Source organism: Mustela erminea, chromosome 21 (assembly GCF_009829155.1).
Source record: "Mustela erminea isolate mMusErm1 chromosome 21, mMusErm1.Pri, whole genome shotgun sequence".
Classification (NCBI taxonomy): domain Eukaryota; kingdom Metazoa; phylum Chordata; class Mammalia; order Carnivora; family Mustelidae; genus Mustela; species Mustela erminea.
Window position 1 is genome coordinate 2,653,636 of NC_045634.1, and position 24,973 is coordinate 2,678,608.

The 24,973-nt window shown below is 38.9% G+C and overlaps 1 protein-coding gene across 3 annotated transcripts in view; it reads left to right on the forward strand.

The window, feature by feature from the left end:
• KAT6A (lysine acetyltransferase 6A) overlaps positions 1 to 23,646 on the forward strand; it is a 112,608-nt gene extending 88,962 nt beyond the window's left edge. For all 3 annotated transcript variants that reach the window (XM_032329403.1, XM_032329405.1, XM_032329404.1), the window contains 8 exons: positions 4,788 to 4,929; positions 6,826 to 6,987; positions 8,058 to 8,151; positions 9,872 to 10,103; positions 11,025 to 11,232; positions 12,419 to 13,018; positions 15,570 to 15,882; positions 18,194 to 23,646. In XM_032329403.1, the coding sequence (XP_032185294.1) occupies positions 4,788 to 4,929; positions 6,826 to 6,987; positions 8,058 to 8,151; positions 9,872 to 10,103; positions 11,025 to 11,232; positions 12,419 to 13,018; positions 15,570 to 15,882; positions 18,194 to 20,913 (4,471 nt within the window). In that variant the 3' untranslated portion in view covers positions 20,914 to 23,646. The remainder of the gene's footprint in view (positions 1 to 4,787; positions 4,930 to 6,825; positions 6,988 to 8,057; positions 8,152 to 9,871; positions 10,104 to 11,024; positions 11,233 to 12,418; positions 13,019 to 15,569; positions 15,883 to 18,193) is intronic.
• Positions 23,647 to 24,973: the final 1,327 nt, after the last annotated feature.

Genomic DNA, 24,973 nt, shown 5'->3' on the forward strand with positions numbered 1-24,973 from the left:
TCTACTACTTAACAGAACTCAGGTACTTAAGGCAATTTCTCAAGAGTTCTGGATATTCAGAGAATTATAGGACCAAGAAAACCTGTGGCCTTACGCTGTTAATGACTGTTTATTATCCTGCACTAAATGACTTCTAAGTTATTTTCTTAATACTAAAATTTTTGAACACTTTTTGAAATATTCATAATCATGCAAGAACAGAACAATTGCAGCAAGTAAAAAGAAAAGATCCCCAAAGGAAAATCTTTTGGGAAGTGGGATTGTGCATTATTTCCCATGATATCTAGATATTTGTGTGTGCATCGTATATTAACTAATCTTGCATCTCTGACTTAAAAAACAAAACAAAATGAAACAACAATGAAGCCATTAATTCTGCTTCATTTGGAACAGTACGATTTGGAATAGTATAAACCAGAGTTTTAACCCTAAATTTCTCCAACAGAGCCATGTGATGCTCATATATGGCAGACACGTTCATAGAGAACCTTCTAAAACATGACATAAATAGGCTGAAGGCAAGAGTAACCTTGATCATGGGATATCCTACTCCTGAACTGTTTAGAACTTCATAATAACCTTTTTGCAAGGAGATCATACTGAAATCCTAAAGGATGAGTTCCATGTAATTGAGGAGCTTGGGAAGTTTCCTCTCCCTCTTGATCCTGTTCCTGACTTGACGCCTAGATTACGTACAGCCCCAGTTACTTAGACCAGGATCCTTAAGGCCTTTGGGTGACCATTAAATGATGAAATAAAATGAATGAAAGGAGAATAAACTATTCATAGTATTAATCATAAATTATTAGTAGCTTTAGTTACTATCATTGAGCTTGGTACTGGACTAAAAATCTCTGGAATAATTCTGTTAAAGGTAGATATTACAGCCTTCATTTTCCAGATCAGGACTCAGCAAACATATTCAAGACCATACAGTTCCTAAGTGGCAGGACCAGGATTTTATCTCACTTTTCTCTTACCACATAGCCATACCTTTAACCACCAAGCTTACACTACTCCATATGGCATCTGTATCCACATTGATCTCACATGGCTTTTACCATAATCTTTGATTTAAGTAAAACTTCATAGAATTTTGTTGTTGTATTAAAATTTTACTACAAGTAGACCTATTATAAAGACTACACAAATTGCTACTGTCTTGGGCAATGTTCAGAAGCCAAGATCATACCATGGGAGTTCCTGGGAAGAATATTTGCATCAACCCAGAAGTAAGAGAGGCAATGCTTCTAAAGTGCATATAGTCCTGACTTCACATGTAAGGGTATCAGCAGAGTGGCTGACTCTAGAATCAGTTTCAGGTTATGGAAGCGACACCCCATGATGTAGTGAGGCTTGTGTGCTCTATCAGGAAGACAATGACAAAAAGCAACACCCAGCAGTATTCTTTTTTTTTTTTTTTAAAAGATTTTATTTATTTATTTGACAGACAGAAATCACAAGTAGGCAGAGAGAGAGAGGAGGAAGCAGGCTTCCCGCTTAGCAGAGAGCCCGATGTGGGGCTCGATCCCAGGACCCTGGGATCATGACCCGAGCCGAAGGCAGAGGCTTTAACCCACTGAGCCACCCAGGCGCCCCCAGCAGTATTCTTTAGGGCTAAGAATATTCATACTCTTTATAACTGTACTTCATTGCGTGTGATCTGATGTTCTTTCTGTATGATGTATTTTTTCAATGAAAGAACTTCGGCCATAAGTACTGTTATTAAAACATTTTGTTTTTCTAGGAGCTTTATCAGATAATTCCCTTTAGACTAACAGTGTCATCCCAGTGGGCTTGGTTATAATAAAGTAAGAGGCTTTATATTAAAATGTTTTCAGCAAGAACTGAATTGGAATCAAGTAGTTTATGATGCTTGCTTTTACTTTATTATTTTTGAGATACTACGATTTGCTGAAGTTTTGTTTAGTCAAGAAAATATCATATACCTTGCTATCCCAAGGAAATAGCATGAACTTAAAGTTTACCAGATAAGATTTGGCAGTAATTTTTTTTATAGATTTCATTCCTTCTTATGTTTTCTTGAACAACTTGCTTACTGTGAGAGCTTTATAAATTAGATCTTTTTTCATAGACCTTACGAAATAAGTCATACTTTATTTTCATGTCTTTGTACCAAGACGTAAAAGTTAAATTGGATGCTTTTAACATTGGCATTTATCTTTAGCACAATCCAGAAAGTTTAGTGTCTGTCACTCCTCCCTCCCTTCCTTTTATCCCAGGATTTTGTTTATGTTTCTCAGATTCACATTGTAAGAAATACTGAGTTGTAATATTTAGCTCTCAAGTCTAAACTGTATTCCCAGATTCTTTTTTATCTTTATGTTGCAACAAGTTAAAACTCCTCATTGAGAATATAGCACAGGTAAATAAAGATAAGGTAATTAGAAGAAGGAGGCTACCATTAATTACCTAGGGAGAACCTCCTCCTATCCTTTTCAGAAGAAGAAATTACTCAAAATCCACATATTCACTAAAATAGTCTGGCAGTTGTGGGTCAGCTCTGAGACTCGGTTAGTTTATCTAGTGCCCACGTTAGATAATGAAGTTTATAATTGGGGCCATTTCGTTCTGAGATTTTTCAGTTCTGGTAGTAAAGAAGCAAAAAGCTGTCTAGTCCATAGATAGACTCCTGTTCTCTGTGCAGTGGAATTTGAGGCAGCATGCAAAGGAAATAAGCAAAGTCACCTAGGAAACCTTTCTCTTCAGTGGTCTTGGCTCCTGTTTCTTGACTTCAATTTGCAGTGTCAGTTGTTAATTATTTTACTCAGTACTTTATTTTGGAATGACTTTTGTACTAATGACATAACTTCAGGTTGTATTGGTTTGTCTGATATGAGAGATCTTGGAAACCAGTATTAGATACTGTAGAGGCTTAGAAATATTATACCTCAGCAGTTCCCTGGAAGCTCTTAGTGTGCTCTGAGGGACAGCTTTAAAAGTAAGCTATGAGGTTGTATAGGAAGAATGAATACACAGTGTAAATCCCCAGAGGAGAAGGAAAAAAATCACATTAATGCCTTTTTCCACCTTTATTTGAGTGTGAAACACTTAATATGTAAGGACTAGTGCTCCATGAGTACACCTTGGTAAAGTCCTCAGTTGAATGTTGAATGTTTTCAGATAAAATATAATTATGTTTCAAAAGTGGCTTCTAAAGTAGTACTTGAAAAAATAGTGTGGTCTTCACACTTCAGTTAGACGTTTTTGTGGGGTTTTTTGTGTGTTTTTCTTTAATTCTAGTGTGATCTTTTAAAAGCCTAACTATCCAGACTGATAGCAACTAAATTAATGAGGTTTATTAACTTATTTGAGAGAAAATGCAGTAATGTGTTTGGGTTATAGGTTTTGTCATCATATCTAGTATTTTTGTATCTGCAGTTTTTAATGATAGTATCAGATCTTGGATTATCAAGGCATGACCAGTTCTGGACACAGTTCGGATGCAGAGAAGTCTCTGTGCTGAGGATAAGTGAGGTGTATGTTTGTAATAGAAGAGCCACATGGTCTTCTGGATTAGACTAAAATAGTTATAAAAAGCCACTAGCCTTCAATTTAGGTTATATTATTTCCATTACTTTATGAACTGATCCAATCACTTTATTGTCTTAGCTCCTCATAAAAGGGAGCTAAAGAAGTCCTGTTAAATAACTGCTAAAATAGCATGACTATTGCATAATATAAATTCATAACGAAAAATTTGAAAGAACAATTTTAACTTGTATTTCATTTGTTGAATGATAGACTTTTAAGTTGCAGGATTTAATGGGGTATTTAACCAGAGGGAAAGCCAGAATTTCAGGGGTAGAAGGAAGGAGGTAGTATAGTATATCCTAACTTGAAAAGATGTATTATTACAGTTTTATACTTAAAAAGATGTATAAAGTCTGCTTTCATAATACCCACTTTATATCCATTTTACTCAGCACTCTATACCTAGTGCACCTAGCACAAGGTCTGACACAGTAGTATAGTTGACCCTTGAACTATGCTGTGGTTAGGGGCATCTTCTCCCCATGCGGTTAGAAATCCATGTATAGCTTCTGACTCCCCCAAAACTTAATAGTCTGCTATTGACCAGAAGCCTTACCAATAGCATAAACAGCCAAGTGACACATATTTTGTGTTACATGTACTTATACTATATTCTTTCAATAAAGTAAGCTTAGTGAGAAGAAAATGTTAAGAAACTCATAAAGAAGAGAAAATACAATTATACTTCTGTACTGTATTTACCAAGAAAAATCCACATATGAGTGGATCACACAGTCCAGATCCATGTTGTTCCAAAAAAAAAAAGAAGGAGGAATGATCAAATAAAGGAAGACAGAATATATACCTTGACAAAATCTTCTTCACTTATTGGGGTGTTCTGAAGGCAGGCTTTATTTTCTACTTAGTAGAGATTATCAAGGAGGGAGAAATAGAGATTTTTATTGTCTGCCAAGTGGGTAACTTAAAAAAGTATTAGTATTAGGGAAGTAAAGTATTAGGTAACGTATTAGGGAAGTATTAGTCTAATAGGAAGATCTCCGAATTGGGTATCTTTACTTCTCACCCTTGCCTTCCTAACAATTAGTTGGGTGCCATTAACCAAATTAGTTTTATTTTTATAGTTTGTTTTCTCTCTTTCATTTGATTAATGGGGATAACAATACATTCTCCACCTTTTTACTTGAGTAGTAATGAGAGTCAAAAAGGATAGTTGTCAAAGTTTACAAACTTATAAAAAGCCCTTTTTTTTTTTGTTTAATTATTATTTACAGGCTGCCTAAATTGTATCTTTGTGAATTCTGTCTAAAATATATGAAAAGTAGAACTATTCTCCAGCAGCACATGAAGAAATGTGGTTGGTTCCATCCTCCGGCCAATGAGATTTACAGAAAAAATAATATTTCTGTCTTTGAGGTAAAGTAGATGTTTTATAGTTGTCTTCCTGTCATTTCAAATATAGTGCCACCTATTCTGTGTCTAATTGTACTTGGGTTTTTTTGAAATGTTATTTTACTGTTGTACTCATGATGGAGTCCAGTAATTCAGCTATTATGATGAGAAGCAGAATTGGGCCAATCCAGATGGTACCAAGGTCATACAAGCTTGATCTCAGAATAAATTATTCTGTATTTCAGGATTCCATTTGGTATAAAATGCCAACTGATTGTTTATGTTTGGATGTGATAAAATTGTGTCTTAGAATCTATGAAATAGTATTTAAATGAAAAAAATTTCTCTTCTACTTAAAGGAATATTTTGTATATTCAATAGCCATAGTAAACCTTATTTTGTAAAGAGACAAAAAAAATTTTTTTTTTTTTTCGCTTCATCATGAGGATATGACTTGGGCTGTGTCTGTGATTCTGTGTTGTTAGTCATGGGTTTCTAGCTTCTTGATCCTCAGTTCTGTGGTGTCATTGCCAGGTGTTAATTCAGTACCTGCCATGTATTCAGTTCTCTTAATGACTGTGATGATAGGATTTCAGATTGTTGGGATCTGCTCAGTCTCTAACTTTCTTGATTTTCTCTACACCTTCATTTTAGGTGAGCAATAGTGAAGCTCTTCACCTTGCGGGGAGGAGGGTGGGGGTGGTGTACAGTACTGTTTCAGAATACCCAAGAGCAAACTGCTTACCTTAAGCACATATTGGTGTGTATTTTAAAAGAAGTAATACTAAGTTACTGAAATTCTTGAGTAGGTTTCTGTCCTGAAATGTCAGTGTCTTAGGGTTTAATGTGGGCATTCATTAGCCTTCGCATAAAAGAACAAGCTCTGACCATTCCCAGCAACATAGGTGTGTGTCAGGAGAAATACACTGTAGTGCTCCTGATCTTGCCAACCCAATTCCAAGAAATACCTCATTTGCCAGGTTCCTACCTAGGGAACCTGCTTGGCGCTTCTGACAATAGTTAATATTCCTGAAAACAGCTTTGTTTAGGGGTAAAAATCTGATCATGATGTTCAGACTGCAGTGCTTCTGGCTGCTGGCATAGATAGGACTATAGTTAACCTTGTTTTACTTAACAAATTTATTTTATTTTTTTATTTTTTAAAAGATTTTATTTATTTATTTGACAGAGATCACAAGTAGGCAGAGAGGGAGGCAGAGAAAGAGGGGGAAGCAGGCTCCCTGCTGAGCAGAGAGCCCAATGCAGGGCTTGATCCCAGGCCCGGGGATCATGACCTGAGCCGAAGGCAGAGGCTTTAACCCACTGAGCCACCCAGGTGCCCCAACAAATGTATTTTAGAAAAGGTTGCTTTTAGATCTTTTGTTGAATTACTTTAAAAAATGAGTCAGATCAGCTTGCCATCTGAGGGATTACAGCAGCCAATCTTGTTATAAAAGCAAAAAGTGCTATTTTTTAAAAGATTTTATTTATTAATTTGACACAGAGAGAGATCACAAGTAGGCAGAGAGGCAGGCCGAGGGGGTGGGGAAGCAGGCTCTCTACTGAGCAGCGAGCCAGATGGCCGGGCTCAATCCCAGGACCCTGATAATGACCGAAGACAGAGGCTCAACCCACTGAACCACCCAGCTGCCCCCCAAAAGTGCTATTTTTTTAAAAGGGTCATCATTTCCCCATCTAGCTAATCGTACTTTGTTCAAGTATAGTATTTTTATATGTTTAGTTGCCTTAAAACAGCAGGTACCCTAATTCTGCTGTTGAAAGGATAGTTTCCAGGTTCTGGGCACCGATTCTCTTAGACTGGACTATGGATACTCACAGATATTTGTAAGTGATGTGTATTATTATTCTAGAACTAAAGAGCCACTTTCCTGATGATTTTGTTCTATTATTTTCCTCTAGGTTGATGGGAATGTGAGTACCATTTATTGTCAGAACCTGTGTCTCTTGGCAAAGTTGTTTCTTGACCACAAAACACTCTATTATGATGTGGAGCCATTTCTTTTTTATGTACTAACACAGAATGATGTCAAGGGCTGCCACCTTGTTGGCTACTTTTCTAAAGTAAGTATATCAGCTTAAAATTTGTTTGAATTCACATGGAAATCTGAAACAATCTTTGTCGGTTCTCACTGGAGACACTACACAATGCAGCACCTTCTAGGTACCACCTAACTTTTTGGAAAGGAAAATAGAAGGAACATTCAGAAACTTATCAAGTGCTTGAAGGTGCTTAGTAACATTCAACATACTGTACTCTCCTAGGAACATGGGCTGCCATTTATACTCAAGAGAAAAAGGTTTTAAATGACTTCTATTCCCATGGTAATAACTTACCGTGAACTTGTGAAATAAACACAGTCATTACCTCTGTGAGCTCCTTCTCAGTTTAAATCTTTTCTTCCTAGTTTAAATTTGAAGAATAGAAATAAGAATAAGATGCCATTTTTATTCAAGGATATTTTCTCTCCTTCCTATAATCTTCCATTCTCTTGGGGAGAACAAAAGGTGTTTTTTTGTAGTCAAACAACATAAAGATGTACTTCTATTTAAGCTAGCCTATGAAAAAAACTTACGTGTATGAAATGGTTACGTGGAAATACCAGCTTTAAGTATACTAGTTAAGTATACTTTTTTTTATATATTACCTGAGTTTTAAAAGTGTCTGCACCCGACATTTTGAGATTGTTTTTTGTGAAGTTAGGTACAAATGATGGGAAGATGGGACTACCCTATGTAGCACCAGAGCAGGAAATAAGAGAATCTTTGAAGTGGTAGATGAATTTTCCCATTTTTAGAGTGCCACACTGACTCATCATTTTAGCTTTGCAGATTGATTGGGACTCAGATTCCTCTGCTCATTTTAGGCAATGGCATACTGTTTCTGAGTTACAGATGGTGTTAGTTGGCATAATTTTATTTTATTCTTACTCTCCTGGGAAGGTTGCTTTGTGGGTAATGGCAATGACTTAACATTGTCCTGTCTCCTCCCAGTGGGGTATTTTTTTTTCCTTGATGTGCATGCTATTCTCAAAGGACCAGGACTTTGGTTTTGATTGTTAGTCTTTGTTTCTTAATAATTAACATTATTATTCAGTCTTACTCGCATGTTGTTCTGAAATCTTCTTTACCAGGAAAAGCACTGCCAACAGAAGTACAACGTTTCCTGTATAATGATTCTTCCCCAATACCAGCGTAAGGGCTATGGCAGGTTTCTCATCGATTTCAGTAAGGATTATAATAATATAATTTTTCATTATCTCTTCTTGTGGACCTTCTGTATATATATATTTTTAGAGATTTGTAGATACTTATTGGTTCCTAGTATCTTTCGTCATACTGCAGTATGGGAATTTGGAAACCTAAAGTCATGAATTTTTTTCTTTTGATTGGACATGAAGTATTTTAAAATAGCTTACATCAAATACCGGCTTTGTGTGATCTATGCAAATACTTTGAATTTTCAACTCTTAATTTACAGGTGGAACTTACTTTTATGAATTCTAACTCACAGCAATACTCAGTACATTGTATAACTACTTAAGCTAGTACAGTGAAGAAGTACAGCACTTGCCTTATTTTTGTTACCTAATAATCTGAGAAAATTTTTAGTAACTTTTTAGTTATGGGCTCTACCTAGTGGTTGAAACACGCAGTACACCTTAATAAATCTTAAAAATAAATGGCATAGGAAATAATTTAATCAGACGTGAAAGCTAAACAGCTCTAAAAAGTCATTGTAGAATTTGAATTTTGTTTTACGTGTTGATATTGTTGCTTAGAAAGTTAGTATATGTTTACAATAGATTTTATATTAATTATAACATAGTGATTTTTGAGGGAATATTTTGATACAGGCAGTTCTTCTAAATACTAGATGATTGTATCACTAGTGTTAAGAAGTTAATTCTCAGATGGACCAGTTCAGCTTATTCTAGTTGGCCTTAGACTTATAGTCCTGACCACATTTTATTGGAAATATGTGCCATTGATTAATTTTGTATGTTTTCTTGGCCTTCTTAGATTAGTAGTAGAGAGTGCAACTCAGATTCTTTCCTTTAATATCAATATATTGTTTTGAAAAAGGACTCATGTTTGGATGTGTTATGCCATTTTTGCCATTAAGTAGCAAAGTTAGGGGAAAATATTTTATTATGCTAATTAGTTATACTTTTGTGATACACAACCAGCAATCTACAATTACAGTATTTGTTTTTATTTGCTTTTCCTAATGTAATCTTTATTTTCCCACATAACTATTTAGTATTTAGTAGCTTTTAGTAGTTTTCTTTGATGACAAAAAACTGCATTTCTTCTGCCATCTCCATTGTTGCTGCTCTTAGAATTTATACCTTTCTTTTTCTGTCCTTGAGAGTCCTGCTCTAGACAAGAGGACAGCTACCACCATACACTCTCAGGGACACCCTCACGCTGACATCCTTGCTCACTAAGAGTTAGGGTGAAAGGTCAGTGTGAGGAGTGCTTTGGCTGAAGTGAGAAATTGCCATCTGATTCACTCACAGAAGAACCACAGTCTTAACAGATAGGATTACCTAAAAAACGAAGGCATTCTTTTGTATTGTTCAACAATTCAGGTATAGCTGTTGCCATCTGGTGGTCCTAATAAAACATGCAAGGGAGGTTTTCCCCACATAAAATAAAAAGCATTATTACCTTAATCGTAATGCATCATATTAATATGAAATTCTCTAATTTTTTAACGATTTGAATATTTTAACAATGTGATTTATAGTGCATATGGACAAAGTAATACTTAACTAATGTTCAGTATATACAAATTACGTAATCTTGTGCAAATGTGTGTTGAAATGATTTTTCAGTTTTGTTCTATACTACTTAGATTGGTTGTAGAAGAGGGAACTGTTATTTTGGTGAATTAGCCTATTTTAGGCTCTCTGACATATTTGTGATTCGGGGGTTTCTTCAGGTTATTTGTTATCAAAGCGAGAAGGCCAAGCAGGGTCTCCAGAGAAACCATTATCCGATCTAGGTCGTCTTTCCTACATGGCTTATTGGAAAAGTGTAATATTGGAGTGCCTTTATCACCAAAATGACAAACAAATCAGCATTAAGAAGTTAAGCAAGTTGACTGGAATTTGCCCTCAAGACATTACTTCCACACTCCACCACCTACGAATGCTGGACTTCCGTAGTGACCAGTGAGTATCACATCCCTTCGTATACTTTCAAAAGATAATTAGGTGGAGATGTTTGGATTAGGCAGCCAGATTATCAGTGAAAGGGCATAAACAAATATGAGTGGTACATTAGGTGATCCTGAGACACCATTTTTGTTTCTATATTTGATACCATTGATCACATTTTTTTTTTTTAAAGATTTTATTTATTTATTTGACAGAGAGAAATCACAAGTAGTCGGAGAGGCAGGCAGAGAGAGAGAGGGAAGCAGGCTCCCTGCTGAGCAGAGAGCCCGATGCGGGACTCGATCCCAGGACCCTGAGATCATGACCTGAGCCGAAGGCAGCGGCTTAACCCACTGAGCCACCCAGGCGCCCTGATCACATTTTTTTAAAAACTTTTTTCTCATCTTCCTTCTAACTTTTAGACCTAAGCTGTAGAGGCTTTTCTTTTCTAATGCTGGGAGCTCCTTCACAATATAAGAAATAACGGCTTTAGAAATAACGTCTAGTAAAATATACCCATGATTGATTTCTATATAAAGTGGTACAAAATACAGGTTAAAGGAATGTCAGCTGACCCTTATCTAGAGGGGGTCAGGAAAAGATCACAGAGAAAGGAAGGAGGCACTGGGCTGGAAAGATGGAGGTTAGGAGACAGGATACAGGAGGGTAGCAGCAATTGCAGAGGTGGGAAGTGTGAGATAGTCAATGTTAACATCACTTAGTACATTGTTTTCATTGAGCATGAAGTAGCTGGCCAACTTCATATTTCCTAGCCATCTCATATGGTGGCATATTTCTGTATTTCATGCTCCCAGGTGGGTTGTTTTTGAAGCATTTGTCATCATCTCCAAGGTTTTCTGGGGGTTATAGCTCCATATTCATGGTTAGATACTCCTTGTATGTTGTTGATTGCTATAAACTTTGCTCTGGTTCCAGATTTGTGATAATTCGCCGGGAAAAACTTATCCAGGATCACATGGCAAAGCTTCAGCTGAATTTGCGACCTGTAGATGTAGATCCAGAATGTTTGCGCTGGACTCCTGTCATTGTCTCCAATTCTGTTGTCTCTGAGGAGGAAGAAGAGGAAGCTGAGGAAGGAGAAAACGAAGAGCCGCAGTGCCAGGAAAGAGAATTAGAGACGAGTGTAAGGGCATGAGTAGTCTCTATTTTTGATGACAGAAGGCTCTATTTTTGGCTTTCATGAGTATTTGTGATAATGTGTTATAATAACTTAGACCAACACAGTCAATTCACATTAGAATTTCAGTTGATTTCAGTGATAGAGATTTCAGGAAGACCGGGTTTTGTTTACTTATTTGTATATTTTTAAGTCTTGGATCATTTGGAGACCTTCAAATTTGTTACAGTGTGTTATTTAGAACTAAGAATTCCATACCAGAGTGCTGATAAATGGCTAAACTGCTTTGTGGCAGTAATTGAGGAATCTGGATCTGATTTAATTCTGACTATTGTTAAAAATAAAATGAAGATCCCTTTTCCTTAAAATAAAACATTAAGGAAGTAATGTAAACGTGTATGTTTTCTAGTAGAGCACTAAATAATTCAGTGGGTACACAAATGTCTTTCAAACATTAAAGAGTTAATGAGGGACTGTAAAACATTGTATAGTGTTCAGTATTTTTCTTTATGTGATGCATATCTTTCTCTGTTCTTTTTTTAAGCTGTGCTTTCATCCTTTAAAAATTTATGTCCTCCTTTGATAAACACAGTTTCATGCCCGTTTAATGTAATTTAATTTTTAAAATGAAATTAAATATTCAGAATAAAAATAATTCTTTATAATAATTATAGACATTTTCTTTCATTTTTTTCAAACACTCCCTTTCTCTTGCCCATGCTCCAGAACCCATCTCCTCTCTGTTTATAAATTTTATTGCTGAGAAATTTGGTAAATTATATCACTTAGCCTTTGTAAGAACAATGCTGTTCACTTTGTCTTTTGAAGGTGGGTTGCATAGTGGCTAAGAGCACTAGCTCTTGGATCAGACTGCCTGGGTTTAGATCCCAGCTTCCACATTTGCCATTGCATGTCCGAGGGCAAGTTACTTGTATTTTTTGTGCCTCACTTACCTTATTTATAAAATAAGGATATAATAATAACACTTCATTGTATTGTTGTAAGGATTAAATGAATCTTATAAAGCATTTAAAACAGTGCCTAACACATGAGAAATATTCATGATAGCTATCAAATAATACTTTCTTTTTTAAAGTTCTGTTTCCTTTCTCTGTATTTAAGAGGTCAGATAGGAGGTATAATCAGATAAGACTGCAAAATTAATCAGCATGGTTTTATTTTCTGAAATCAGGTGGGAAAGTCTGCATCTCGGGAGAACAAAGAACAAGATTCTTATTCTTCAGTAGAAAGTGAAAAGAAACCAGAAGTCACGGCACCAGCCAGTTCCGCACGTCTGAACAAACAAGTCCTTCCCCGTGATAGTCTTCCTGCAAATAATCAGCCATCCCGGAGAGGCCGCTGGGGGAGGAAGAACAGAAAAACCCAGGAACGTTTTAGTGATAAAGATTCTAAACTGCTCTTGGAAGAGACAACTCCTCAGGAACAATATGGAGAATGTGAGGAAAAATCAGAAACCTCCCAAGAACAATATACTGAAAGTGAGGAGCAGTTGGCAGCCTCTCAGGAGCAGCCAAGCCAGGATGGGAAGCCAGACATTCCCAAACGAAGACTAAGTGAGGGGGTTGAGCTGTGGCGAGGACAGCTGAAGAAGAGCCCCGAGGCACTGAAGTGTCGATTACCAGAAGGCAATGATAGACTGCCCCGTCGCTATAGTGATGGTGACAGGGCTCTCCTCAGAGGCTTCAGTGAAAGTAGTGAGGAGGAAGAAGAGCCAGAAAGTCCTCGGTCCAGCTCTCCACCAATTCTTACAAAGCCCACATTGAAGAGAAAAGTAAGGCTTTTCTTTTGACTTGTTTCTTTTGACTCGTCTGTTCTTTCCCAGTTGCAGCTTATTATGCACATCTGTCTATAATGGAGTTCTGAAAAAGTGAATATAGAAATTGTTCGTGTGTTAATTTTTTAGACTTTATGTCTCGGTATATTGTAGCTTATGATCTTCCCAGTGAACATTTGAAACATGGATATGGCTCCTGTGGTTCATGGGAATGAACGTAGACGTCATAAACTTACTTAAGGGCTGACAAACTGTTTTTCAGCTTGCTGTTTTGATGTGGTAATCATGACTTTCAGGGATTTGTCAACTATTTAAAAGTACGTATAAATTAGAAGTGCCTATGTTAGAAAAGGAGAAAAGTATCTGACAGCGTGATGGACAGCGGTGCCCTAGGTCAGGGCACTCAGAGAGGCTGTTCATCGTAGGTGGGGTGGGACTTTTTCCCCTGTGTTCTCTTGTCCCCTCTCCAGCTCTCCCTTTTTTCTTTCAGTCGTTCAGCTCAACTTGGTTTTAAAAATATTTTCTCAACTTTATCTTGTCATCTTGTAGACTTTGAATGATAGCCAGTTTATAAATGTGTTGTGGTGGTGTGAGTTCTGGCACGCTGTCTGCCGGAACTGTCCCAGGCTGTGGAGAGAACTTTAAGCATTGCCACAAGCCAGCCAGAGCCCAGCCCCCGGGATGAGCCACCTCAGAGTAGCGGGGTGACAGCTTTCATCCAAAGCAGTGAAACTGTTCCTTTCCTTAGCAGAACCTTACGAGGGGGGAAAAAAAGCATGGCTATATATAAAAAAAATAAGTTTTTAATTTTAGAACAGTTAGATTTATGCAGTTATTGCAGAGAAAGTACAGAGAGTTCCTGTATTCCTTACAGGCAGTTTCCCCTGTTGTTAACCTCTTATGTTGGTATAGTATTTTGCCACAAATAATGAACTAGTATTTTTTTAACTTGAGTACATGCTTCATTTAGATCTCCTCAGTTTTCCTCTATGTCCTTCTTCTGTTCCAAGACCTCACTAGCACACACATTACACATACTATTCATGCCTCTGGCCCCTCTTGGTCATGATAGTTTCTCAGACTCCTTGTTTTTGATGACCTTTACAGTTTGATGAGTACTGCCTAGGTATTTTAGAATGTCCCTCATAATATTAGAATAGGGTAATGTGTTTTTGGGAAGAAGATCACAGAGGTATGGTGTCATTCTTACCACATCATATAAAGGATGTCTGAATATATATATGTGTGTATACACCAAACATGATAGTATTATTGTCAGTATGACTTTTCACTATTGATATCAGCCTTGATCAACAGGTTTGAGGTTGTGTTTGTCAGGTTTCTCCATTGTAAATCAGTCACTCCTTTTTTTCCCTTTCCTATACTGTGCTCTTTGGAAGGTAGTTAGTCATTGCCATTCCCACCCATCTCTTTACTTATTCAAGCATTTATTTATACCAGCATAAACTCAGATATTTACTTTATACTTTGAGTTATACCCAGCAGTACCACTTGATTTAATTTGTTGCTCAGATTGTTCCAGCATTGGCCATTAGGAGTCTTTAAGTTTTGCTCCCATGTCCCTTTAACTTAATGTGTATTATCATCATTATAAGGGTTTTTTGTTTTGTTTTGAGCACTTCCTTAACTTTCTAGTACTGCAGGATATTCTTGGTTCATCTTGTATATTTCACGTCCCAGTCCTAGAGTCAGCCATTTTTCCAAAAAGCATAGTCAGACATGCTTAACCTGGTTTGAAAATTGTACTCTCAACTAAAAGGACTAGTAAATTTGAATTTGAATTGGAGAAAAACTCAAAACAGGCTAACTCTGGCGTTCATTACGTGATCAGGAAGAACATATCTTTGCTGTTTCAGGCTTGTATTGCCTATTTATAAGATAAAAGTTATGCTATTTCCTTGTGTAAACATGAGAATATTGTAACAGGCAGAGAGATCATGCACAAAATAATTTGAAGTTCTTAAGATTCTCTTGACTGGGAGTCAGAGACTATATTTTACAACCATTTCTATACTGACTGGATATGTGACCTTAAGCCCTGTAACCTTTCTCGCCTCTATAGAATGAGGGGTTGGATTAGATAATTTCTGGTGCATCGTCTTTATCATTTTATTGTATCTATTATGAGCTATGAGACAAAGTGTGTGTTTTTTTTTTGTTTTGTTTTTGTTTTTGTTTTGTTTTTTGTCTTGAGGTAAAGAGATGTTAAAGGACTAGCTTCTGTGTTATTTCGGTATTGAAATAGGCATTTAAATGTAACTGAACTATTAATATGGGAATGATAATATCTGCTCTTTGGGCATGCCTTTTATAAAGTTGTATTCAATTATCCAACATCTTTCTGTGATAACTGTGTCGTATCTTACTGTAGCATTTTGAAATAATACTCAAAATGTCTCTTGCAAACAGTATACCCATTTTATATATGCTTATTTTGTTAGATTAAAAAACTATTCATATGTTAATAGAAATGATAGCATTCTTTACTGTAAATAAAATACATTAATGTTCTTCCTCTTTTAAATAGAAACCAATCCTTCACCGAAGGAGGAGAGTCCGAAAGCGCAAACACCACAACAGCAGTGTGGTCACAGAAACTATTTCTGAGACCACGGAGGTTTTAGATGAACCTTTTGAAGACTCTGACTCTGAGAGGCCAATGCCGAGATTAGAACCTACATTTGAGATTGATGAAGAGGAAGAGGAAGAGGATGAAAGTGAACTCTTCTCCAGGGGATACTTCCGTCGTCTCTCCTCACAAGATGTGCTCAGGTGTCGGTCCTCTTCAAAAAGGAAATCTAAAGATGAAGACGATGATGAAGAGTCAGATGATGCTGATGGTATGTTTTACAGAACTGTTGCTTAGGGTAGTTTTATTGTTTTTAAAGAAACAGACTGTAAGTGATAGCTACACACCCTTCCACTAAAAGGCTGAAAAAACGATTCTCCCCACTAAGCAAGTGAAGGATGGCCGACTTGGTAACCTTTCAGAATTTGTGCCAAGTATATTCATCCCCATTTTTTCTTTGAGCCCTCTGTCCTTTTAAAGTTTTTTTTCTAGTTTCCCCTTCAACATAGGACCAATTTTTGCCTCTGCAGAAAGTATCTTGCTCTTAGGAAATTATTCTTTTTGGCCTAATCCTTTCTCACCCATTATCTGAATCTTTAGTAGATGGATGTATTGGACTTAGCATCAGGAAAACATTGAAATAATAACCCTTTACTAGAAAGTATACTCCATGTACTTAGATGTTTGTCTAATTGTTATATGCTGACTGCTTAAAATAGGCATTTAATAAATACTGCTAAGTGGATACATGCTAGGAAGATTTTTTTTTTTTTAAAGATTGTATTTATTTATTTGACAAACAGAGATCACAAATAGGCAGAGAGGCAGGCAGAGGTAGGGGGAAGCAGGCTCCCTGCTGAGCAGAGAGGCCCGATGTGGGGTCCCATCCCAGGACCCTGGGATCATGACCTGAGCCGAAGGCAGAGGCTTTAACTCAGTGAGCCACCCAGGCGCCCCTAGGAAGATGGTTCTTAAATAAGATCAGTTTTGTATAAACTGGACTTGATTCACATCTGATCAGGAATCCTTCTGAATCATATCTCTAATGTGCCTTTCTCTGCAAGTAGTAAATTTCTGATAAAAATGGTAACAGTGCCTCAGCATAGGTTAAATTTTATGGCATAGTGTAGAATCTGGTGATTTACTTTTAAATAACCTTGTCATATAGAAATAAAGAAACTGGTGGCCAGTATATGTGCTGGGTCACAGACTAGTCATTTAGATCCTACCCTAAAGTTTCTGCCAGTGCCTCATGCGGCCTGCATCTGCAGTGTTTGCCTTAACTGGGGTGGGGGGTGGGGGTCAGACAGTGAATTTTGCTGGGTGAATTTTAAGTAATCTGGTCATCCACTCTTGGTGGAATTATAGTGTTTATTTGTTAATTAATTGAGCTTTTTATTCTTTAAATTTGCTCAATTTCATATCCAGTTGAAAATTGCATTTCCTCCACTCTTCTATTTTTATTTAAGAAATACTTGTAATATAGTGATAAGATGACTGAGTGCTTTGCTCTGAGTGATTTTCTGCAGTTTTATTGTGTTACACCTTGAGGTATATAATGGGAAACCAAAGATTTATGGTGTAAATTTGGCCCTTCAGTAAAATTCTCTCTTGGATCATTGTAGACTGAAATAATATCCCCTGTTTAAATTCTTGTTGACTTGGTACACACCCTTCCACCAAAAGGCTGATGGAGCCATTCCCTTTCTTTATTTTCACGTTATTGCCAACCGTGCCTTTTTAGCTTCCTCCTCGAAATCCTGTTTCTTGCCTTGGTGTTCTTCCCTTTAAAAATTAATGGGAAATGTGAATGTACTTAATGCCATACCACACCGGACACCTAAACTTGGTTGAAGTGGTACATTTTCTGCTATGCGTAGTTTACTACAATCTTTAGAAATAAAAAAAAGTAATGGGGAGAAAATAATGCTAATGTCAAATTTATTTCTAATAAATCATTGTCATTGGTGCTTTCACTTTTTCTTCAGGTCAGTATTTGTCTAGTACTAAATGCCTTGCGGCTGTTCCCATACCAACACAATATCGACTGAGCAGTTATTCATGTAGAATTGTTCAGTCATGGTCTGGGGTAATTAACTCATGATATTACCTGAAGTAATAAGGAAACCATAGAGAGGATATAAATTGCAAACAGGAAAAAATAAAAAAGAAAGGAGCTGATTTTTGACTTACACTGTAGTTGTAATCACTGCCAAGCATTTGCCTCTTTACACAGCTTGTCTCCGTTTTCTAGAGGAGAACACTGACATGTAGACTAACTTCCTAACGCTGTGCAGTTGGGGATGATAAACCTGAACTGGTTTTAAGTAGTGGGAGGCAGAGAGTGTTGACCTGGGATCTTTCCTTGTTCCGCCAGCTCACTGCTTGACTTCAGTAGAGGTCATTATTCGGTTTCCCCTCTAGATTCTTAACTTGAAAATGAAGGTGATCAAGTTTGTGATGATTAATAAAACAGTTTCTGTTGCACATGTGGTCTCAGAAAAAGGCACTGGTACAAATACAAAATCTTGTAACTTTTTTTTAATGTGAATTTTGTTTTATTTTTAATCCCTCCTGTATAGATACGCCTATCCTAAAGCCAGTATCACTCTTGAGAAAACGTGATGTGAAGGATTCTCAGCTTGAGCCAGATACATCCACACCTATGAAAAAGAAAAAGGGATGGCCCAAAGGCAAAAGCCGCAAACCAATCCACTGGAAGAAGAGACCCGGTCGCAAACCAGGATTTAAGTTGAATCGGGAAATCATACCCGTTTCTACTCAAGAATGCATTGTTGAGCCCATTGTTCCCATTCCTAAACCGGGACGTAAACCCAAACTTCAAGAGAATGAAGAAACTGTCGAACCAAAAGAAGACTTGCCTTTAACTGAAGAAAGGAAGGAAGAGGAGGAGATGCACGTGGAAGCAGAAGAGGTTGAAGAGGGAGAAGAAGAAGATACAACCAGCAGCGAAGTTAGAGCAGCTTCTCCAGTGGATAGCAACAGTCCCGAGACCGAAACGAAAGAACCCGAGATTGAAGAGGAGGAAGAGAAGCCCCGCGTTTTAGAAGAGCAGAGGCAATCCGCAGAGGAGCAGCAAGAACTGGAAGAACAGGAGCAAGAGGAAGAGGACGAAGTGGCTGTAGAGACAAACCAGAATGAAGACCATGATGCGGACGATGAAGATGATGGCCATCTGGAAGCCACCAAGAAAAAAGAGCTAGAGGAGCAGCCCGCTAGAGAAGATGTCAAGGAGGAGCCTGGTGGTCAGGAGTCTTTTTTAGATACTAATATGCAGAGAAGTAGGGAGACTATCAAGGATAAAGATGAAACAGACCCAGATTCTGAAGAGGAACAGACTTCCCATGAAACATCCATGGTATCAGAGCATATGCCAGGGTCTGAGGATGATCATGAAGAAGATTCAAACTCTAAGGAAGAGTTAATTGAGCTGAAAGAGGAAGAAGAGATTCCTCATAGTGAACTGGACCTGGAAACCGTGCAAGCAGTGCAGTCTTTGACTCAAGAGGAGAGTAACGAGCACGAGGGAGCCTACCAGGACTGTGAAGAAACTCTGGCAGCCTGTCAGACCCTGCAGAGTTACACTCAGGCTGACGAAGACCCTCAGATGTCCATGGTTGAAGACTGCCATGCTTCGGAACACAATAGTCCAATCTCTTCTGTTCAGTCCCACCCCAGCCAGTCAGTCCGCTCGGTCAGTAGTCCCAACGTGCCTGCGCTCGAAAGTGGTTACACCCAGATCAGCCCAGAACAAGGATCCCTGTCCGCACCCTCTATGCAGAACATGGAGACCAGCCCCATGATGGATGTGCCTTCCGTATCAGACCACTCTCAGCAGGTGGTGGACAGTGGCTTCAGTGACCTGGGCAGCATCGAGAGCACCACGGAAAACTATGAGAACCCCAGCAGTTACGATTCCACCATGGGTGGCAGCATCTGTGGGAATAACTCTTCGCAGAGCAGCTGCTCCTACGGCGGCTTGGCATCCTCCGGCAGCCTCACCCAGAACAGCTGTGTTGTCACTCAGCAAATGGCCAGCATGGGCAACAGCTGCAGCATGATGCAGCAGAACAGCGTGCAGCCCGCCGCGGCCAACTGCAACATCAAGTCACCTCAGAGCTGTGTGGTGGAGAGGCCTCCCAGCAACCAGCAGCAGCCGCCGCCCCCGCCGCCCCAGCAGCAGCAGCAGCAGCAGCCGCCGCCCCCACCGCCGCAGCAGCCACCGCAGCCGCCGCAGCCCGCACCCCCGCCGCAGCCAGCCCCGCAGCCGCCGCCGCCCCAGCAGCCGCAGCAGCCCCCACCGCCCGCCCCGCCGCCGCCGCAGCCCCCGCAGCCACAGCCCCCGCCACCGCCGCAGCAGCAGCCCCCCCTGTCCCAGTGCAGCATGAACAACAGCTTCACTCCCGCGCCCATGATCATGGAGATTCCGGAATCGGGAAGCACGGGGAACATAAGCATTTATGAGCGGATTCCGGGGGACTTCGGGGCTGGCAGCTACTCTCAACCGTCAGCCACCTTCAGTTTAGCAAAGTTGCAGCAGCTGACTAACACCATTATGGACCCTCATGCCATGCCTTATAGCCATTCTCCTGCTGTGACTTCCTATGCAACCAGTGTTTCCTTGTCTAACACAGGGCTGGCGCAGCTGGCTCCGTCTCATCCATTAGCTGGGACCCCTCAAGCACAAGCCACCATGACGCCGCCCCCGAACTTGGCCTCCACCACCATGAACCTCACATCACCTCTGCTACAGTGCAACATGTCGGCCACCAACATTGGCATTCCTCACACACAGAGGTTGCAAGGGCAAATGCCGGTCAAGGGGCACATTTCCATCCGCTCCAAATCGGCGCCGCTGCCCTCTGCGGCTGCGCATCAGCAGCAGCTGTACGGCCGCAGCCCACCTGCGGTTGCCATGCAGGCCGGCCCGCGTGCGTTGGCTGTTCAGCGTGGCATGAACATGGGGGTTAATTTGATGCCGACCCCCACCTATAATGTCAATTCCATGAATATGAACACCTTGAATGCCATGAACAGCTATCGAATGACACAGCCCATGATGAACAGCAGTTACCATAGTAACCCTGCCTACATGAACCAGACAGCACAGTATCCTATGCAGATGCAGATGGGGATGATGGGGAGCCAGGCCTATACCCAGCAGCCTATGCAGCCAAACCCTCATGGAAACATGATGTACACTGGCCCCTCCCATCACAGCTACATGAATGCTGCTGGTGTGCCCAAGCAGTCACTCAATGGACCTTACATGAGAAGATGAGCAAGATGAACTTGCAATTAAAAACTTAAATATATATAAATAAAGGAACCTTTTATACTGACAAACCAGAGAAAAATGGACCTTTTTCCAGTTAAAATATTGCTGTAGATTTAGAGGAATTTTTCTTTGGTTTATTTTATTTTTTAGAAAACCTGGTCTTATCTTTTTTTGGGTTCATTTTGTTCTGGGTTTTGGTTTTCTTCACAATCTTGAACATTTTACAATAGAACTCATCTAAAAATGGATTTGGGGATAGGGGAAACATGCACAAAAATCTTTTCATAATTAAAAAGAGCCTTACTTTCTTTACACACCACATGGACAGAATTTGTGTAAAAGTGAATTATCTTTATTTTAAGATGTATGTTTCCCCTCACTGTTTGCAGCTCCCAATGTTGTCACTTTTAAATGTTATATATACATCTCGGGGGGTTAACCAGACCCTTTCCTCCTAACCCAACCTTTCATTTCCTACTTCATTCCAGCAGGAGGCACTTAATGGGAGACTCGGACGGGGACATGGAGAACAACCCAAGCTCCTTAAACTTATTATTATTGTTAATATTATTATTATTATTATTATTAATAAAGCGAGGCAGGAAAGTGCTTCTCCTTTTAAAATCCCCTCCACTCCCTACACACACAAACACACACACACACACCCACCTCTTAAAACCTTTCCCCAAGAATGTTTCTTTATAGATGGACTTCATTGAAATGTTTGTTTTTCATAAATCAAGTGTAATATAATTTTTTCTTTTTTTCTGTTGTTTTTGTTTGTTTGGGTTTTTTGTTTGTTTGTTTGTTTACTATTCCCACTCAGCACTCAGAGACACAAAAATACTGTAAGTCTCAATTAACAGCAGAATCTCAGAGGAAAGCTGTTTGCAATCCTAATCCAGCTTTGGAGGAATAGAGATGGTCAATTAACAATCAAAAAGAGGAATTTTGCCTCTTGTTTTTTACCACCCGGTGAATCAGCCATAATGCACGTACTCCGCGCAGCCTCTTGTTTTCAGTATGTACTTTGAGATGCTAAGGGTCTTGATTCTTGAGCCTTCGACTCGGACTAAACTCAAACAGCAGTCCCCAGTGATTAGCCTCTTACATTCTTACATAAAGTGTTGATGGATGACTGTACATTTCAGTGATTTGAAAAATACCTGACAAACATTTGACACTGTTTATTTTATGTTGGAAGAGATGACGTAAGGGAGATCATGGTGTGAGTTTTATAGCTACTTTAATGATACATACCTCCAGTTTTCATTTGTCTTGAGATCCTGAGTTCATTCCCTGTGAATCAGAGTGCACCAGCCCCTCTCCTGTGAGTGGTTAAAAGAGAAGAGGGATAAACCAACCACCAGCATACTAGGGCAAATCTGGACAGCAGGGTTTAGCAGGTTCCTATGTTGCTCCCAACTCCCATTATCTTTTCTCTCGTGCAGCCAGTTCGCCCATTCTCTTCCTGTTACTTGCTCCAGGGATAGGTAAAAAATATATATATATCTATATATATGTTCCATCATTAGAAGATGGAAACTATTATACCACTTGGTATGTGCAGTCAAATATCCAAAAGGGGGAAGTACTGCTTAAAGAAATACCTGTAAGCATTAAATTCTCTCCTTTATTTGTACATTTTATATAGATAAATTTTTGAAGTACTAATTAGGCATTAAATTTTTTCAAATGCACAGGTTTGTTGTTTTTTTTAATACACTTTAATTGACTTTCTCAATTAAATGTGTTAGGTAGAAAACGGCAGAATTCCACATCTTACCGCTATTAATTCTGAGCATGTGCAAGGCTGTGTAGGACCCAGTTTCTCTGTATATACTCTTCCAGTTCCCAATCATCTATGTAGAAAGTGCACTGTGCTGCCCTCTCCCTACATCTTCAGCTATGTCATTGCTTCCTGGTTGGGGTGGGGATGGGGTGGGTCGGGAGGGAGGTATCTTGGGTGGAGGGTGGGCCAAGGCAGAAGGAGAAGCTGTTGAAATGAGGGCCGTGAATTCAGTTTCTGTTGGTTTGCGGTTGTGTTTGGTTTCATTTGTTTCTTTAAAAAAAAAAAAAAAAAATTCAATCGGGCAGCTCCCTTTTCCACAAGCCTTTTTGTGACTGTAGAACTATTGTAGAGAAAATGTTCTTTTCTATATTATAAAAGAAATTATCCAACACAGTAATATTGGTACCTGTCATTTTTTCACTTCTGTTTAAAAAAAAATGTATTTTTAGCAAGATAACTTGGGTAATCTTCTAAAAAAGAAATTTAAAAACTCACTGTTAGTGACTTTGATGCCTTTTAAAATAAGAGCTTTTTCATTTCATTCCATCTTTAAAATTTTTTATCTTTGTTGTAGAATATTAAAAACTATTTTAAGAAAGATAAAAATTCTCTTTAAAGAGATCTCTAGAGTGTGTGAATAGAGCTCCAGATGCCTCTAAAAGCCGCATGTACAAATGAAGCTAAGTCTATTCCTGTCTGTTTATATTTGCTTTTCCTGTTTTGTAACCTCTTTGTACTTTGTTCACGGTGACTTGTAAGCTACGGGGAGGGTGCCTAGATGCCTTTGTATTTCTCCGTGTCATGCGCTCCTGGGCCAGTTGGTCTCCCTTCCTCTCCTTGTATGTAATATCACTTTTTTTTCCCCTTTCTAGCAAGTACTTTCAAAAGAACTCTGTACATTTTAACATAAAAAAAAAAAATAAATTATGTTGAGCCATTTTGGATGTCCGCCTTGCATGTGGAATTCTTCTCCCAAATAGCTCGGGCTCGCCGGTTCTGGATAAATATTAGCCGTTTTCACATTTCTCGTTATACAGCAAGTGTCAGTTCATGGCCTTTACTTTGAAATGCCAGTTCTCACTCATATGTATGTTTAAATGCTGACAATGTAGATAGTTTTTCCTCTTCCAGTGCAAATGGTATCATGACCTCACTTTGGATTTTTGAGGGAAATCCATTTGAAAGCCTAAAGGGACTGTAATTCACTCAACCAAAGAACGGAAATGCAGTTGCACTAAAAAGTAGCTCCTAGGATTGGAACAAAGCTGTTTTCTCCTCTCAGCTTACCTGATCATGTCATCGAGGGAGGTTTGTGCCAGAAATCGAGGTCCTGAATGTTAATGATCTTTTTCGATGTTTTCCGAGTTGTGGCACTTGGCCTCTCTTCATTTAGAAATTTGGATACAAGGTAGACTCCAGAAAATTAATCTTCTAATCTAATTTAGAACTGACAGCTGGGGGTGGGGAGGTAAGGCCGGTACAAGGTTTAGTGGCCACACTTTCTTGATTTAGGATTTTACCAAGTGTCTGTGAATAGTACCGATAGCAGACATTTGTTCGCCTTCTCACACCATTCAGGTTTTAGGCCATGTAGTCAGGTCGTCTCCAGAAAAAAAATGATTCGTTTCCCTTGATGTCCTCTGCTTACTTAAGTAGCCATGATTTGGACCCAACGGCTGTCACTTGTACTATTGCAGTCATTAATGGACTGTCCCCAAAACAAGCTTCTTGTCTTGGCTACTGCACACTACATGCTTTAAGTGAATTCAACATAAAGCAATTCTGATTTTTTTTTTAAGATTTTATTTATATCAGAGAGAGAGGGCATAAGCCAGGGGAGAGGCAGAGGCAGGGGGAGAGGCAGAGGCAGAGGGGAAGTCTCCCTGCTCAGCTGGGGCTCAATCTCAGGACTCTAAGATCATGACCTGAGCTGAAGGCAGACACTTAACCAACTGAGCCAGCCAGGCACCCCCAATTCTGATTCTTCTACGAAGGACATGTGACCCAAAGAATGTATGATACACTTTTTAAAGTGTTAACACCTCCACTGTGTTTAAATTACACTTAAAATATAATTTGAATAATGAAATTCTGTTTATAGGCAATTCATGAATGATCTCAGTAGAGGAGCTGGCTCATTTCTTTATTGTCTTCCTTCTGACCTTTTCCCTCTATATCAGAAGGTAGATGTGGGAAGAAAATGATAACACACTTACTCATGTATGTTGCTGAGAGCCTTGGCCTCAGCCCTGGTGTTAGAATCTTGTCCCA